General features: G+C 38.3%; 1 protein-coding gene across 1 annotated transcript in view; it reads left to right on the top strand.

Moving 5' to 3' along the window:
- LOC127653318 (ras-associating and dilute domain-containing protein-like) overlaps positions 1-18,923 on the top strand; it is a 59,005-nt gene extending 40,082 nt beyond the window's left edge. Inside the window, exons 11-16 of the mRNA XM_052139969.1 lie at positions 4,316-4,460; positions 4,693-4,871; positions 5,079-5,454; positions 11,008-11,126; positions 16,036-16,175; positions 18,054-18,923. Of these exons, the coding sequence (XP_051995929.1) occupies positions 4,316-4,460; positions 4,693-4,871; positions 5,079-5,454; positions 11,008-11,126; positions 16,036-16,175; positions 18,054-18,153 (1,059 nt within the window). The 3' untranslated portion in view covers positions 18,154-18,923. The remainder of the gene's footprint in view (positions 1-4,315; positions 4,461-4,692; positions 4,872-5,078; positions 5,455-11,007; positions 11,127-16,035; positions 16,176-18,053) is intronic.
- The last annotated feature ends 263 nt before the right edge of the window (positions 18,924-19,186 follow it).

Here is a 19,186-nt window from a genome sequence, read left to right as displayed (position 1 = left end):
GAGGTGAGAACAGACGGCATTACAAGGACATTTTCATGATGCAGGCACAAATTTGCAACGGTGACATCTTCATCACAAGACTGAACTGCAAATCCTCTGAGAAACATATTTTTTCAGAACAGGCACCTTATACCAGGCCTGGGTTTTGAAAGATGCGGACAAAATGTTTGGCACATTCGGTTGGAAAAAATGTGTTACTCATAAACATGTTCCAGATATGCATGAAAGAAAAAACAACACCCCTCCCAGACTCATACACACCATGTACATTTCACTGTTTATGGGTGAATCTCACAAACAAACAAAAAATGTCGAGGTCATATTTCACACCAAATCCCAAAGAAATAGGTTAGAAACTGTACGGTGCTTCAAGAAAATTTTCATTACATAATCCTTTCAGGTGTTTTACTTTTGAGTTTCTTTTTGTTTTGCAATTCCCAAGCCCATTTGGTTTCAGATTAAAACAAATTGAAGGGAACCAGTGTAATTTAGCTGTAACATAAAGGATTTGCCTCAATGATTTATTGTACCAGATGCAGCAGGAGTCTGTGGTGCTTTTGAGTTTATACAATGTTCATTCCCAGCCACTGTTTGCTAAATAAATGTGTGAGAAGAGACTTAATTACAGATCAGTCCTGAAGTTATTTTGTCTAGATGGATGTAGCAGCATTGTGGAAAACACTTCTCTCTGTCTTTTAACACTGACTACACTGATCAGCCACAACATTAAATCCACTGACATGTGATGTGAATGACATTTATTATCTTTATTGTGGCACCTGTCAAGGGGTGAGATATATTATGCAGCAAATGAACAGTCACTTCTTGAATTTCATGTGTTGAAAGCAGAATAAATGGGCAAGAGTACGGATTTGAGTGACTTCGATGGCTAGATGACTGGGCCAGAGCATCTCCTACACAGCAGGTCTTGTGGGGTGTTCCCAGTATACAGGGGTTAGTACCTACCAAAGGTGGTCCAAGGAAGGGGTCATGGGTCATGGGCACCCAAGGCTCATTGATGCACGTGGGGAGCGAAGGCTAGCTTGTCTGGTCCGATCCCACAGAAGAGCTACTGTAGCATAAAGTGCTAAAAACGTAATGCTGGCCGTGATAGAAAGGTGTCAGAACACACAGTGCATCGCAGCTAGCTGTGTATGGAGCTGCGTAGCCGCAGACTGGTCATAGTGCCCATGCTGACCCCTGTCCACCACTGAAAGCGCCTACAACAGGCACGTGAGTGTCAGAACTGGACCATGTAATGGAAGAAGTTGGCGTGGTCTGATGAATCATGATTTCTTTTAGATCATGTGGACAGCCGGGGGCGTGTGCATTGTTTACCTGGGGAAGAGATGGCAGCAGGATGCACTATGGGAAGAAGGCAGGCCGGCAGAGGCAGTGTGATGCTCTGGGCAATGTTCTGCTGGGAAAGCTTGGGTCCTGGCATTCATGTGGATGTCACTTTGACACGTACTACCTACCTAAATATTGTTGCAGACCACATACACCCCTTCATGACAATGGTATTCCCTGATGTCAGTGGCCTCTTTCAGCAGGATAATGCGCACTGCCACACTGCAAACATTGTTCAGGAATGGTTTGAAGAACATGACAGAGCTGAAGGTGTCGACTTGGCCTGCAAATTCCCCAGATCTCAATCCGATTGAGCATCTATGGGATGTGCTGGACCAACAAGTCCGATCAGTGGAGGCCCCACCTCGCAAGTTACGAGACTTGAAGGATCTTCTGCTAACGTCTTGCTGCCAGATACCACAGGACACCTTCAGAGGTCCACTGTGGAGTCCATGTCTCAGCGGGTCAGAGCTGTTTTGGTAGCACAAGGGGGACCTACACGATGTTAGGCAGGTGGTTTTAATGTTGTGGTTGATTAGTGTACAATATATACATAAAGTGTCAGTAAAGAAGAATGAGAAAATAAATTCAAAATGTGAGGTGACAAGCTGCCCTTTGTTTAAGTGTCTTTTAAAGATGTTTTGTTTGTTCAGGAACAGAACAAGAGTGTTTCTGTTCACCTCCACCAGTTTCCTTACTGTTTGCTTGACAATGCAAAGCATGTGTTGTCAGAGAGATGCAGTATGTGAGATATGTTGTCTGTATATAGCTACATAGATCTACTTGTATGTTTTTACCCTTTCACAACCCGGTCCCATACATATTTATTTATTCTATGGGTCAATGGCAAATAATCGGGCACATCGTCCATTAGAGGTAAAACATCATAACAGCACCAATTATGTGCCCAGCAACAAGTTTCTACTACATATGACATGCACAGTTTACAGTGAGTGGTGGTTCGGGACAATATTTCATTAAAATTGAGACAAATTTGCAGAGTGGTCCCAACTATAATTCTGGCTGATAAAAAGGAAAAAGTAATGGATGCAAAAGTACACAGACCTGTTGTGTTTTTTGTTTTGTTATTGTTTTTGTTTCATGTTCCTTTTTGTGTTTTGTTTCGTGTTTCATTTCATGTCACTTTCCATTTCGTTTTGTGTTCTGTTTCGTCTTTAGTTTTGCGTTTCGTGTTTTGTTTGGTTTTATTTTTCTTCACATTGCTTTGTGTTTTATTCTTCAAGTTTGTCTGCCTTTTAATGAGACCAATTGATCTCTGGAAAGTTACAACAACTTAAAATGTTTTACTTGAAGCCTCACAAATACAGTTGAAGTCAGAAGTTTACATACACCTTCTTATGTCTTAGGTCAGTTAGGATCACTACTTTATTTTAAGAATGTGAAATGTCAGAATAATAGTAGAGATAATGATTTATTTCAGATTTTATTTCTTTCATCACATTTCCAGTGGGTCAGAAGTTTACATACACTTTGTTAGAATTTGGTAGCATTGCCTTTAAATTGTTTAACTTGGGTCAAACCTTTTGGGTAGCCTTCCACAAGCTTCTCACAATAAGTTGCTGGAATTTTGTCCCATTCCTCCAGACAGAACTGGTGTTACTGTGTCAGGTTTTAGGCCTCACTGCACGCACACGCTTTTTCAGTTCTGCCCTAAAGTTTTGAGGTCAGGGCTTTGTGATGGCCACTCCAATACCTTGACTTTGCTATCCTTAAGCCATTTTGCCACAAGGTATGGTTGGAGTCATTGTCCATTTGGAAGACCCATTTGTAACTGAGCTTTAACTTCCTGGCTGATGTCTTGAGATGTTGCTTCAATATGTCCACATCAGTTTCCTTCCTCATGATGCCATCAATTTTGTGAAGTGCACCAGTCCCTCCTGCAGCAAAACACCCCCACAACATGATGTTCCCACCCCCATGCTTCACGGTTGGGATGGTGTTCTTAGGCTTGCAAGCCTCACCCTTTCTCCTCCAAACATAACGATGGTCATTATGGCCAAACAGTACAATTTTAGACCAGAGGACATTTCTACAAAAAAGTAAGATCTTTGTCCCCATGTGCACTTGCAAACTGTAATCTGGCTTATGGTTATGTTGATATAGAACTCATTTTACTGTGGATATAGATACCTGTCTACATGTTTCCTCCAGTGTCTTCACAAGGTCCTTTGCTGTTGTTCTGGGATTGATTTGCACTTTTCGCACCAAAATACGTTCATCTCTAGGAGACAGAGTGCGTCTCCTTCCTGAGCAGTATGATGGCTGCGTGGTCCCATGGTGTTTATACTTGCGTGCTATTGTTTGTACAGATGAATGTGGTACTTTCAGGTTTTTGGAAATGGCTCCCAAGGATGAACCAGACTTGTGGAGGTCCATAATTTATTTTTCTGAGGTCTTGGCTGATTTCTTTTGATTTTCTCATGATGTCAAGCAAAGAGGCCTTAAAATACATTGGAGGTGTACCTGTGGATGTATTTTAGCTAGTTTGCTAATTGTCTAAAGGCTTGACATCATTTTCTGGAATTTTCCAAGCTGCTTAAAGGCACAGTTAACTTAGTATATCTAAATAAGTAAATTAAGTCAAATAAGTCAATAAGACTAGATAAGTCAATTAAATGTGAAACAATGAAAGTCTGCAAACAATTGTTTGAAAAATTACTTGTGTCATCCACAAAGTAGATGTCGTAAACGACTTGCCAAAACTATAGTTTGCTAATATGAAATCAGTGGAGTGGTTAAAAAAATCAGTGGAGTGGTTAAAAAAAAAAGTGTATGTAAACTTCTGACTTCAACTATATGATGAAAATGATTTTAATTCAGATATTGAAAACATGTACATCATAGAATTGGTTTAAGTCATTGTTTTGAATTGCAGACAATAAATGTATGTTCTGAAATGAGTGTCATGTCATTGACCCCTGTCCATCTGTGCATGTTATTTCAGGCTTCTTGGTCATCTCTGAGAGCCGAGTTTGTTCATCTTAACCCCGCGCAACTGCATCACATGTTAAGAGAATACAACGCGGGCCGTTCATGTCCTGCCAGCTGGAAGCCGTCTACAGAAGACGCCAAGGCATCCCTCCAAACCTGTGAGCTCACACACACACACACACACACACACACACACACACACACACACACACACACACACACACACACACACTACATTATCCTTATTTATTTATTGAGATTCACTCTTATCTGTGTGTGATTTACTGTCAGGGAGTGGCTTAAATAAGAAATGTCCCAAATTATATCCTGCATGCTTTTCGTTGTGCTCAGTGATAAAAATGCTGACAGCATAAATGTTGTGTGTATTAGCTCACATCCTGGAGAGTTTCGACAGCCATCCTCCTCTCATCCTGCCTAACAGCAAGTTTAATTTGGAGCTAGGCAGTCCCATCACAGAGCCAGGACTGTTCATGCCACTCCAGCGGCTGCAGGAGTTCATTCACTCCATCACAGACAGACAATCACTGTCTGATGCTCAGCACTCACAGGTAAACCTCATTTACTGCTGATAACTGCCCACACATTCCACAGTGAATGCACTGACATGTATTGCAATGGTGAGTTAATGGATTTAGTTTTTGTGTTTTAAGTAAGGGTGGAAAGATATACAAATTTTTAGCAATATTTTTAAATATGTTTAAAAAATATTTGTGTAAATATATATATACACGTATATATATTTCTGTGTCATTCAGGACTCATGCAGTGACTTGACTGAAGAGACACAGTCCATATCCACTCCTACAGACTCACCACCCAACTGTCACACCGCTCATGAAGCATCTGAACCAATCAGCACCCGGGATTTAGAGCCAAACAAGCCGCAACACCCCCCACACTTTCGGGGGTCTCAAAGCAAGCTGAGCTCGTGTGAGGCCGTCCTGACCCAGAAACTCAAGTGCCTGGAGCTGCAAAACAGCCTGCCTGGGGACACTGACCTGGGTTACCACAAGAGCCTGGCCCTTGACCCTTCCTGCCTGCTCACACCCCCCAACACCCCGCAGAATCTCGAGCAAGCCGAGCTTGAAGTCAGCCTGCAGGAAGGGGAGACCACAAACCAACACAGGAAAGGTAAGCATCACTTGACCCTGAAGTCTAAAGACACTAAAACACATGTTGATCTCCTTCGCTCCTTTTCCAATCTTTCGTCCTTTAGCCATACTTCTCAACCATGTTGTTTTTTTTTTTGTTTTTTAAATATTATTTTCTATTTACATTCTCAATCTCCTTAAATATTATAAAATATTTATAAATGATAAGATTTGTGTCCTTATAACAGTGCTGGTCACTTTAAATAAGTCAGTCTCCGTTTGTTTGTGAAACGGCACTTGACACAAAAACATTATGACACGTTGTGGTTTTGTTCTTCATATTTTCATTTTGGTGTCTTAACGAAAGAATATTCCACATATGTGTCTCCATTTGGAGTTCTGGAGAAAAACTTTAGGCATCCTAGATAAAGTTCTGATGATATATTTGACACTTTTAGCTTAGCTTTTAGCTTACCTTTTAGATTAGCTTTTAGCTTAGCTTTTAGAAGACACTTAACTCACAACAGATGTTTTCTTTAATAGACAGATTGAAAATGCATTAATTTCACCACGTTTTGTCCTTCTGTCCAAACTGAGACAGCGTATTTGTCCAGCGGAAATGTAGCTTTTCGAAAACGCTCTCCCAACTGGATCAATTTGAAAACGCCATCTTTGCATTGTAGTGCGGATAGGGAAAATGGAGATATTCGAAAACAATGACGTATTTGTTGTCATGTGATGAAGTCATGTGATCCATTCAACCCACAACAGTCAAGATGGCGGCTCATGTTGTAGCGCCGCTGTTGGGCTTGTTATTCACTTTGATAGCGTTGTTTAAATATTACATCCCTTTAAATGTGATGAGAAGTTTACGTGGAATTGCTATCTGGCAACAGAACACAAGGACAATTGCTTTTCAGACCATACATGTAAATGACGCAGGTCCATGCTTCTTACGTTTTCTTTATTCAGATGCACATTAAATGTTTTCAGACATTTCAGTGTGGACGAGAAACTTTTGGAAAACGTTTTAAAACGGCAGTGTGGACTGAGAGTGTTACGAAAACACCATTTTCAAATATATCCGGATTAATGTAGATGTAGTCTGAATATCTTTGATGTGTTCACGTCATTTATATTAGCTTGCGTCATAAGTCGGCGATTACTTACAATTGGACTTCTATTATGTTAGATTCTAATTTGTTACGGTCCATTCTAAAGTTATAAAGTCCCTTGTAGCTTTATAAGATTTGTACATTTTTAAGGACCCTTTTGCGATGGTCCAACTGTCGTTCTTACAATATAACCACAGTATGTACTATGTTGCAGTAAAAAGTTAACGATCACTGGCTAGTTTTATTTAGTTGTCAAAGCAATAAAGTAATTACATTTGGTGCATGGATCATTTTGCTCAATGGTTGTGAATCTTGATTCGTGGATGGAAGGTGCTTTCAGAAAAATTTGAAAAATGTGGCAACTTTTTGACTTGATGAAAATGATGAAAGAATTTGTATTTTCGGGTGAAATATTCTTTAAAGACTCCCGCCCCTGCTTTTATTTGTTTTTGATCTGAACTCTGAGAAACATCTTGGACATTTTTGCCCTGTGGGGTGTGTTCAAGTTCAAATGCTGTGTTGTTTTTGGAGGTGAATTAGGGTGGAGGTGTTGATGTGAAGTTGAGTTTGTGTGCTCTGGCTGCAATGGTTGAAGAAGATGTGGGCACGAGGAGAGAAACACAGTTAGCTCACCACGAAAACAGCTCTCCCACATGTAACATGAGGTTATGTTCAGGGGAAGTCACTGTGTGCTAGTGCTCTAGAGTGACCCCTTCTAATTAGGCTGGGAATGCAATTTATAAAATACTGGAATGATGTAAGATTCTTGAACATCGATGTGAGAGTAAATGTAGGGCTGTTGATTGGATTGTGAAAAGTGGGCATTACGTATCATAGCAGAATAGAGCACAACAGTGCCCACTCACTTGTTCAACTGTCTTGTATTCCCTTTCAATGTTTCCATTGGGATTACATAAAATGTAAATAAAAAAAAAAAATGTAATTTATATATTAAGAGTTGTAAGCCATGAACCAAACTAACCAGCTCCGAGGTGAATCACAAAAATACAAAACTTTGATTTGAAGAAAAAAAGGGTTTGAAAATCGGCCCAAAAAACAAACAACGGCACAAGACTGCGTGTACTTGAGAAAGTGAACTACAATCCTGTGAAGCATTGTAAATCACGTAATTGAATTAAAATGTGGAAAAATATAAAACTACTGATTTAAAGTTGTTGATTATAAGTTTAAAAACTAAGTATTTCAATTTGATTGCAAAATATTCAGATATATACAAATACATAAATAGGTTAAGAGTGTAGGGAGAGCTACTTGATTGCATCATGGAAGTGGGCAGTCGCTGCACAGCTCTTTTGACATGCTTTGTTTTCAGCGATTCTTTGATTGGTGGATTTTACCCAGGATCATGGGAAGTGTAGTTCTTCATCAGACATTCCTCTGTTAAACACAATTTCTTTTAAATGAAGTTGAAATATCACAGACTGTTGGCTTGAACAAAAGCATATACCATTGATAAACAATCTGGGAGCTCACGTGTAACGAATTGTAGCTGGCAATGGCAAGGACGAAGACGATGACGAAGGAGTGAAGAACCCAAGTGCAGTTTATTTAAATAAACGTGAAACCAAAAACCCTAACTATCAAAAAAGAGTGATATAACAGACTTGAAACTAGCACAGCTTGGTAGGAGATTGGTTACCAGTCAATGAAACAGTTTAGAAGTCATTATTATAATGCAAAAATATTTGACAGAATGCCACATTGACCAATAACAATCACGTTTCCAGAAAGCTTACAAAAACACTGAAGTTACTTGATGCAATTAATGTTAAAAAGTGATTGATGTCAAGTAAAACAGTTTGTAAACCTTAGCCTAAACTCTCAAAGCCAAGTAAATCGTAGAACTTCTGAAGTGCTTTAGCACCTTTTGCAGAGACGTTTGTAGGACTCTGGTAAAGACTTGCTGTCTCATTAATGGTGAGAAATGACTTCCGTGAAGGTGTCGTAAAACTGGTCATAAATGTTTACAACAGCATGAGTATTCAATCCAATCGGATGTTTCGTGAACCAAAGCAGCATGCAAATACTGCAAAAAGAATACTATGGCACTAGATGATTGCAATGTCCATATGGTATTTACATTACACCAAGGTACTCAAAAAAATATGCGTTAGATCACATTGGGGATAGAGTCAGACATCAGACCTCAAAAGCTTAGTTTCTAAAGTACAAAAGTACCAAGAGTTTCACTTGGTGCCATTGTCAACTTAAAACAATGAGAAATAGAAACAAATGGTGAAATGATCAAAGGGGAATCCCCTCTATCCACCCCAAAAATATGGCCTTTTGTATTGTGTATATATACACAAGAGTTTATTTTGATGTGTGGATATTCTTTATGCATCCCATTCCCTATTCTCCCACCACCTCTTTCTAAAGTATGGATTTTCCTCATTAAAGTAACTCTGCTTTGACCACAGTGGCTTTGGGCACTAATACATTCAGCCTTTTTAGGTATTGGCCCAAATCCTATAATCTGGTTCAGGAATTACAAAGAGCTGGTGATGTCAGGAGAAAATGAGTAGAGGATAAAGCATCATGGGAATTTACAGTTGGCTTGCTGGGTGGAATCTTAATTGGAGCAGGCATGGTTCAGGATGCTGGTTGAGGAGGGCATGGAGTGAGCCATGAGACGGGGCCCTGCCCACAAGTTGTGACATCATCTCCGAGTGTTTTATAGTGGGTGAAATGGTATCACTGAAGGACATAGGCTTTGATGTTGTTTTAGGATCCTTTTTTATATCAATAATTACACTTTACTAGTTCAGATATTCATTCCTGATATCAACAATTTAATTACTTGTAAAAAAAATTATATCATCAGGCCGTTTGCGCGTCACGAGCTGTTCACGCTTCACTTTCGCGCAAATTTGTGACATTAACTTTGTTAACTCATTTTGCGCAAAAGGACCGGGATTCTTTAATTTAAGCACTTTCACAAGATGCTCTGTGAAAATTCACATTCAGGATCATGATTATATCATAATATTCATGTTTTGGAAAAAGGTTTCACTCAAACTGTTATGCTGATAATATAATTTGTAATGAAAAATGAACGATTAATTGAGAAAAATTGCAAAATATTCTCAAGTGGACTCAAATTTCGGAAAATCACATACATGTGCATGTTTTTGGGGGGGTCAGGCTAATCAGCCGAGGAAAGGGATAAAGGCAGCTGGATGAAGCAGTTCGAGAGTTTATATTTGTGTCTTTTCATTAAAATATTACTTTGATGCTTCATCCAGTTCCCACCTCCTCCTTTCCTATTATGTCTCGAAGCAAAAGTGTGTCAGACAGTTCTGGGTGGTAAAAGTAGACAATCATTTTCATGAAAAGCTTTGTGTCTGACATTTCAAAATAACCAGATTAACACTTCAGATACTATGTGATGATATTCTCTGGTTATCTGGTAAACAGATAAACCCTGCAGCTGTTCTTTACACTTTCCTGGCAAATCACAGGATCATCATGAATGCTGGTCTTTTAAAGGTTCTTTGAGTAATGTGACACTTACTGAATTGTAGTTGAGTTAAGTTGTCGGGTGTCAGGCAAGAAACTCTTTCCGGTTGACTGCACCAAAACTGTTGGAAACTTCCAGAAAAGACCAGAAGAATTAGATAAAGCTTCAGCAGTAGTCTTATTTGCAGAAGATCTGTCTACACATCAGAATGTATTGTTTTGTGCAGCAGTCATCAAGTATAAACTCAGGGACATTGCAGTTTTATAGACATGTAGGAGACAGTCCTATCGAGTGTAGACAAATCGCTCAGGAGATGAGCAGTTACAGGAGAGCAGCCCTAATCCAATTAACTCAGACAACTTCATTATCATAGAGATAAAGAAAGGTCCACACTTAAAGCATTGCATTTACACTTGATATTCACTTCAGACATCGGTTGAATTATGACCATTTGCCACCATTGAAAGAATGGAACGTGGGCACCAAGAGCCTTCACAGAAAAAGGTGATATGTGTTAGCAGCCTTATTTACATCCTGTTGAACTGGCAGAGCCCTGCTACTGGCAAATACTGTTCTGTTCTGTTCTGACATTTGTTCCGTTCATCTTTCTATATTTCTGTAAGAAAGACAGTAAGACATATACAGTGCCTATAGAAAATCATCATACCCCTTTGCAAAAGTTGTAGAAATACCTTATGCTTTGATGATAGCCATCAGTCTGTTTGGATATGTCTCTACTAGGTTCATGCACCTACTGAAATTTGGGGAATATTTGCCCATTCTTCCTTTCAGAATTGTTAGAGTTCAGTCAAATTCTGGGGTGAGCAGCGATGGACCGCTCTCCAGGTCCATCCAAATCCAAAATTATTTCTAAAAATAGGCTTTATTTTCATTATGCGCAATATATGCTTTTTTGTGATATTCATCAATTCTTTTAAATATTAACTTGTTTACTTGTGTTAAAAAAACCCTGACCTGTGTAATTGTGTTTTCTCAGTAGGGAATGGCCTCAGCGGAAGCTCAGGCCACCGAAAGGATGAAGATGAGGATGAGGTGTTCACTGTAGAGCTGAAGAGAGGACCTCATGGTCTTGGCCTGGCGCTTGTGGATGGAATGGTGAGTCCTTTGTAGAGGTCGACTGATAGTGGATTTTGCCGATAACGATGACAAAGGTGGTGGAAAAGGCTGATAACATATTAATCGGCCGATAGTTTTTACATTCGATTTAAAGAATGTTAAAAAATGACTATACTAAAACAGGCACAGATATAGAATCTAAAAGAGTCCAACATTAATTAATTCCAAGATTGAATTATAACCAAAACACACAAGGGACTCTTATTCTGAAATGATGGAGACTTTTTATAGCCTATATAATCTAAAAGACAAAGAGTTTGTATATTTCACCAGATGAAGTTTACCAAAGAAGGTTTATTATTATTATTCACAAGATATGAAGTTGGAGACACAATGTATGAGCTTATAGGGCATGTTCCCATATAGTCACATTTTTCTTTGCATGCCCTCGCTTCAATTTAGATTACTTGATTATCTAATCAAAATAGGGCCAGCAACAGAGGAACATGGAGGAATAATAAACAAAACTATCAACAACTATCGGTATAGATTTTTGCTGATAACCGATAGTTCCAAAAAGCAACTATTGGCACTGATTAATTTGTTAAACCGATATATCGGTTAACATCTAGTCCTTTGTCCTATATAATTGTGATAACGATAAGTTCGTGGGCAATGGAGGAGTCAGGAGACTGCGAACAGTTGAGTGTTTATTCACACACTTTTGTTTCACACACACACACACACACACACACACATGTTGTGTTTCCATGTTTTATGGGGACTTTCCATAGACATAATGGTTTTTATACTGTACAAACTTTATATTCTCTCCCCTAAACCTAACCCTACCCCTAAACCTAACCCTCACAGAAAACTTTCTGCATTTTTACATTTTCAAAAAACATAATTTAGTATGATTTATAAGCTGTTTTCCTCATGGGGACCGACAAAATGTCCCCACAAGGTCAAAAATTTCGGGTTTTACTATCTTTATGGGGATATTTGGTCCCCACAAAGTGATAAATACACGCTCACTCACACACACACACACACACACACACACAAAGCAAAACGGCTCTTAGTGGCCAACTCAAAATAGCTCTCTCTAAATGGCAGTCTCTGTTGCGGGTCTTTCCTCCCCACTGCTCTGGGCCACTCTCTGTCCTCGTCTGATGCTCTGGTGAGCCTTATCAGGTCTTCCTCCACCATCACTATAATGAGAGGCAGGTGTTAGAGTAATTACAGCTCAGGTGACGAGCCTCACCGCTTTCCCTGTCCTGCAGACAGACACATGACCATGCCCCCCCACCCACCACAGTACTTTCATCTCTATGTCACCTTTGTGTTGCTCAACATCTCTCTTAAGGCCCTTTAACACAGAATGCGGCATGTCAAAATGTTATGAATTCCTGACAAATGGCACCTTCACACCAAAAGCGAGGCAAACACTCACCGTTCATGCCCTTACAATAGGTCACACAACTTTCCATTGTTAAGTAATTACAGCCATGATTCCCTGTTTTGACTCATAATACCGGCATAATACAATTTGCAACATTTATCATTGTATAGTGTGTTTAGTTTCAGAACGGTATGCCATGTAGAGTGAATAATACAAAAAAAGGGTAAAAACAGTCGGCAGTTTACAGTGTATACAGTATTCAGTAAGTGGTTCACAGACAAACAAGGTTGTCTGAGGTGATAAAAATAAGAAATCTTTTAAATATATAGTTAAAACATGTGCCAAGTTTGTGTAAATGTTATTGTAACACCTCATGACATTTTTTACTTTAATATCAAAATGACTTTGAACTCAGTAATTGAAAACATATTCACCATAAAAGAGGTGCATTCAAGTAATTGTTTTGTATGAATTGCACTTTTAATGTATTCTTGAATAATTGAATACATCTGGACCTATAAATGAGCTTCATTTAATTTCTATCAGGGAGACTCGCAGACTTGAGTGAAATTTAAGATGACATTTATTTGATTAATATAAAACAGAAAAGTAATGTCTCTCTTTAGGGTAAGCCCCGTCTGGAGGTCCGATGAAGTTGTACTCTGATCATTCATATCCTGCTGGAGATAGGATGCAGGGGCGAGGAGCCTACCCCTGTGCAGGATGGGACTCAACTGGTGGTGGTGGGGTGGTGGAGGTTGCCGCGTTAGCACACTGAAACAGCAATGTAATAGATTGTGATCAGACTTATAAAGCAATGTCTTACGTGTGATTGGCTGGGAATTACCCAGCTAATGGTGCGATGATGTACAGCTGCTAGTCTTCCTGCTAGAACTACGCTGTGCTTACATTGACTCTAGTAGTAAGCTAGTATTTCATTCCAAACATAACCTTTGTTTGACACTGTATCCTCAGGTCTCTTTTTTTCTATCCATTGACATCATGGAAACAATATTTTAAGGTCCTGACTATTTCGCTGTTCCAAAACTAAGTCCACTGCACTCTCGACCTGAAGGCTCAAAAATACAGTTGCTGGCAAAATCTTGTCTTAATGTTTCATTTTGGCCAAATTTGGCAACATTTGACATCCTTCATTGAGAAGGCAACCCGAGAATGCATTGTAACTATCTTAGTGAAAAATGTAATCCAAATTGTTCATCCAATATTTGTGTGAATAGTACTATTCATGCTTATTTTGAAAATCAAGTTGTTAGCTTAGCAACATGCTAACATCAAACTCTATTGAAATCAATTGTGAGTAGGAACATTTTAAGCAGATAATTCATAAAATCTGTTTCATTTGGTGATTAGCATGTAGTCCTTTATGGTATTGTTGTAGAACTGACCCTAACTTACGTATATATAGTAGGTCTTCCATATCCATACTTATGTACGCACAGTTGCTCAGAAAACCTGCTAGTCAAATGCAAACTGTAATGCAGCACAACACCTTTATTTCCATGCTTCAAAACTAGGCCAGTCAACAGCTGTTATGACTAAAAATAATTTGGACTTCCTTAGTCATGTACAGTATCTGTACAGTTAAATACAGCTCTTTTCCAAAACCTAGTGAGCTGTCTTGCTATTAACTGCCTTGTAAGAAACTGAAATGGAACCTCACAAGTGACTGATTTGGAATGCCCTGTATAAGCAGGATCTTGTGCATCATGCAAATAGCACTTCTCATGTGAAGCACCTGAGAAACTTGAATAACGACTCATTTAAATCGAATTTTCCATTAGCATGTAGCTAAGCTAACTGCGTTATACTCTAATAAGCATCAAATCAAACAAAAACACTGGGTTGAAATGTCCAGTTTTTATTGGATTGAACTATTGTTGCAGTAACACAGATCATGTGATGCACATCTGCTCAGTTAATACAGGTACTCCACTAAAACAAGAAAATTTCACATTTTGTGCTTTGTTCGCCTCCTCAAAGTTTTGCCCTGTAAATGACTTGGTATTGCTGACATAGGTGCTAGCTATGTGGTGCATATGTGGGGGGTTACATTTACGAGAAACTGCTCCGTATGAGATTAATGGGTTTGTGTTGGCCCCACTGATAGTCTTTTGAAGCCAATAATGAGTCCAGTTCTTGACTAAACATGTGATGACTGCATTTCTCAGAACAGCTGAATTGCCATTGAAAAGGTGGTGTTGATGTTAACAATAAGAACCTGATGACTGTGTGCTTCATCATTCAAAGACAATTGAACATCTACTTTCCTCGAGTGACTCAGGAAGCCCTCACACAAATGCGATTTGAGGAACTTTCCACAAGTAGAAAGTCTTCTTTTTTCATCAAATGCTCAGTGAAAGGTGAGGAGAATAGAACAAGAGGTTGATTTATGTATTAGTTTTGCAGATCAATCGGTGATGATCGCTACTTTTGGAACATCAGGTATCAGCAGACGATAGTTATAGATGATAGTCCACCGATAGTTCTACTGTTGATGAATTACAGTTTACTTTATAGTGTTTTAATTGTAATATGTTTTAGATGATTGTAAGAGTGCATATTTTATTTCCATAGTCTCAAACGAGTTAGCAGCTGGAAATTTCAAAATAAGAGTCCGCAGTGTATTTCAGTCTTGTTTAAGACTAAAAGTCCTTTGTTATGCATCAAATCTTATTTTTGATTGGGTTATTATTGAGATTTTGGTTGCACGGTAAACTGCATTTGGAATTTCATTGAATTTTGACTCTTGTAGCCTCTATGTCTGTGTCCATCACGTATTGGAAAGACTAAGTAAATCGTCTTAGAAAAAAACAAAAAACAAATTGAATACATTTATTTAAAAAAATGTCAGCCGATAAATCAGTTTTCGCCTTTTCCACTACTTCAGTTATCTGTATCAGCAAAATCCCAATATCAGTTGACTACTTATAACCTTAAGAAAATGTAAATGGTCAACCTCAGGAGGTCAAACCTAAATATTATTTGAGCTTCTTTTGTTGTCTATTCATTTTCTATGAGGTTTATGATTTTTGCAACCTTGTTATCAAAGTTTGGTGCATGTCCAAACACAGCTTGACGACTCGGAGTGTCCTGAACAGTATGCAATGGGTTTAAATTAATTTAAATTATGCGTTGTGTATAGCGAATCCAAAAGAGGGAGTGCTCGCATGAGGCCGCGGGGTCGCACAAGGTTATGGAATGTTACATTTGTGTTATTACATTTGTGATTTGTGATATTACATTTTTGGTCATTAAAATGAGCCAGTAGGGGAAAATAGTCATTTGATGCCTGCAGAACTAGCAGTTAAACTAATAGTTTGTTTAATTGATCTAATAGTTCTCACAAAATCAAATGCTTGAAAAAAGTCATGGGACTCCAAAGTGTACTGTATTTGTGTAAAGTGCGTTCAATTTCACAAGTGTTACACAGAGGGTCCTGGATCAGACTACTCATTTAGATGTAGTTCATTTCTAATCTCATTGTGTCTTCTCTTCTTTTTGGCTTCTCTTTGTTCTGAGCAGAAAACTCCACTGCGGTTGAGTGGGATCTATGTTAGGTCTGTAGTGCCGGATTCTCCAGCGGCGCTCAACCAGAGACTGCGAGTGGGCGACCGCATCCTCGCTGTGAATGGAATCAGTCTGGTTGGCATGGACTACCACAGGTGACCACTGAACACAGCATACTTATTACACCACCCAACATACTGGCTTAAAGCCGAAATGTCATTTTTATAACATAGAAAATAGGGTGATCTCACAAAAACAGATCTAGGTCCCATTTAAAGAAAATAAAAAGACAACATTTTTATTTTTATTTTGCATAAATAAAAATAAAGCCTATTTTAGGACTATTCAAATTTTGTTTCAGCACTTCTTAATCTTGATTAATGTTAATTTTTGCATATATTAATACATTTTTTAAAGTTCATTATCGGATGGATGGTTAGTAGGTTGGGTGGATGGATGGATGGTTGGTTGGATTGATGAATGGGCAGGCAATAAAAAGTCTACACACCCCTTTTAAAATTGCTGGTTTTTGAGATGTAAATGATGATTCCAAGATAAATCATGTCAAAACTTTTTCTACCTTCAATGTGATAATGCAATCAACCACATTGAAGTGAACCACAAATGGAAACTTAAGAAAGTAAATAAATAAATAAATTACAATAACCTGGTTGCATAAGTGTGCACACCCCTCAACTAATACCTTTTGCTTTTATACAGCAGCCAGTCTAAAGCTCCAGCTCGATCAAATAGGAAGGTGCACAGCCCTCTTCAAGTCATTCCACAAGTTTTCGACTGGATTTAGTATCTGGGCTCTGACTGGCCCATTCCAAAACCTTGATCTTCTTCTTCTGAAGCAATTCCTTTGTTGACAGATTTGTGTTTGGGGTCATTATCGTTCTGAAAGATGAAATTCCTTTTAATCTTCAACTTTTTAATAGAGGCCTGTAAGTTTTGTGCCAAAATTGACTGGTATTTGGCACTACCCATGATTAATTCTATCTTGAGTAGTGCCCCAGTCCCAGCTGAAGAGAAGCAGACCCATAACCTGATGCGTCCACCACCATGCTTCACCTTGGGTATGGTGTTGTTTGGGTGATGAGCGTTCAAACATACATTTTAAAATGATGGCCAAAAGGTTCTATCTTGGTTTCATCAGGCCATAAAACATTTTGCTATATGGTTTTGGGTGATTGGATATATGTTTTGGCAAAATTTGTGACTATTGGCTTCCGACCCTTCCCCACAGCCCAGACAAATGAAGAGGACGGGATATTGTTGTCACATGCAGCTAGAGACCAGGACTTGCCAGAAATTCTTGCGGCTCCATTAATGTTGCTTTAGGCCTCTTGACAGCCTCCCTGATAAGTTTTCTTGTTTTTTCATCAATTTTTGATGGCCGCCGTGTTTATGCTTTGGAATACCATTGCGGTGCCCCATGTGTGGCCTTCATGGTGTTCCATGGCAAATCTCATTTTTGGAAATTCTTCTGAACCCCTGTCCTGATTGGTACCTGTTCACAGTGAGACTCAGCAGTAAGATGCAACCAAGAAGATGCCAAGAAAATTCCACTGAAACAGCTGATTTTTATTCAGGGTTCAGCATCACTTAAATGATGTCTGAAGGATTATAATTACTTTTAAGTAAGAGTTTGAATGTGATTGGTTAACTTTTATAATAAGTCACATGCCACATTATAAAAGGGTGTGCACACTTATGCAACTAGGATATTTTAAGTTTTTCCTTAAAAGTTTCTATTTATTTGTTCCTTGAATTTTGTTGGTTTTAATATGACATTAAAGGTACAAGTTCATATTTTATCTCAAAAAGATGCAATTTTAACAGGGCTTTTTAAAGGCACTGTAATTTAATTTCTTTCTTTTGATTTCGGTAAAAAATATGGCCCAGATATATTCTTGACCTTATAAGATTTAATGTTAGAAGCTTCAGGTTTCACAGATGAGATGTGATGGACATTGTTGGCATTGATGCTGACCAAATAAACCCTCCTGTGGTCTTTCTTTTCCTCTCAGTGGAAGAGAGCTCATCCGGACGTCAGGTGATTCACTTCAATTACTGGTGGCGAAAACGGAACCGAGAAGCAGTGGCAGGAGCTGTATCACCAGATGCTAAAAAAGAAAAGAAAAAACATTTGGCCGGACAGCAACTTAGAGGTCAGGACAGTAGCAATGGGCAGATCGATGCAGTCAAATCTTCTGTTGAAACCAAAGGAAAAGTGATCCAGAATGGATTAAAAACATTGATATTTCTGTTGCTGCTGTTGGCAGTCTCTCCATCTCTAGCTTTAGATGAAAGTCTCAAATGACCATTCATTATTTGTATTAGTGTAAAAACAAAAAACTTTCACAGTGTCATTTTCACAAACCAAACTTTCTTGGTTTACCTGACATTTTATATTTTTACCAGTGTTTTATTCTCGTTTAGTATCCGTCATTTATATGTGTTTCTGGTTTAGTATGAAATCGCTGTGGTCCAGACGGGGCTATTCCATTTATGTGTTTAAGCCCCATTTGCTGTTCTTAACATCCAAACACTACTGTAAAAATAGTCCAATTATTTAGTCATTTCTGGTCATTATAATATTTTCAGTATTTCACCAAAGTATCACTATTAAATTGTATTGTCGTTGATGTTATGAAAGAACCCATGTACCGTTTTTATATTGATGTCATATTGATATTACTTGTGAGATTCCTCATGTCAAACATACAATATGACCCTCAACATCAGTGCCAGAGAAACAGTGTTATATTGTCATCAATGTCACTATATACAATATATAGTGTTATATTGTCATCAATGTTTAAATTATAAAACAAAAAGCATTTGTTTTATAATATTTATATTGGTAAGTGTACAAGTGTAATAAATCTTATTAATAAATGATGTTTCTTTTTAAAGAAAATACATCAACAGTGTTTTTGTTAGTATTCATCTGACCTTTGTTTGGTTTCTTCCATCATTGCTTCCAATTTAATTTAGATTTTAATTTTAAATTCATTGATATCAACATTGATGTTTTTTTAGGGTCTGTTTTTCACCTTATTGTGAAGAGTAATTTCGAATAATATGCTGAGTATCCAGTATAATGGTCTTAAAGGGATCATTAACCCAAAAATGAAAATTCTCTCATCATTTACTCACC

This window comes from Xyrauchen texanus, chromosome 12, assembly GCF_025860055.1.
Source record: "Xyrauchen texanus isolate HMW12.3.18 chromosome 12, RBS_HiC_50CHRs, whole genome shotgun sequence".
In the NCBI taxonomy this organism is placed as follows: Eukaryota; Metazoa; Chordata; class Actinopteri; order Cypriniformes; family Catostomidae; genus Xyrauchen; species Xyrauchen texanus.
Note: the sequence above shows the minus strand (reverse complement) of the source record. Positions and strands in the feature narration are given on the sequence as shown.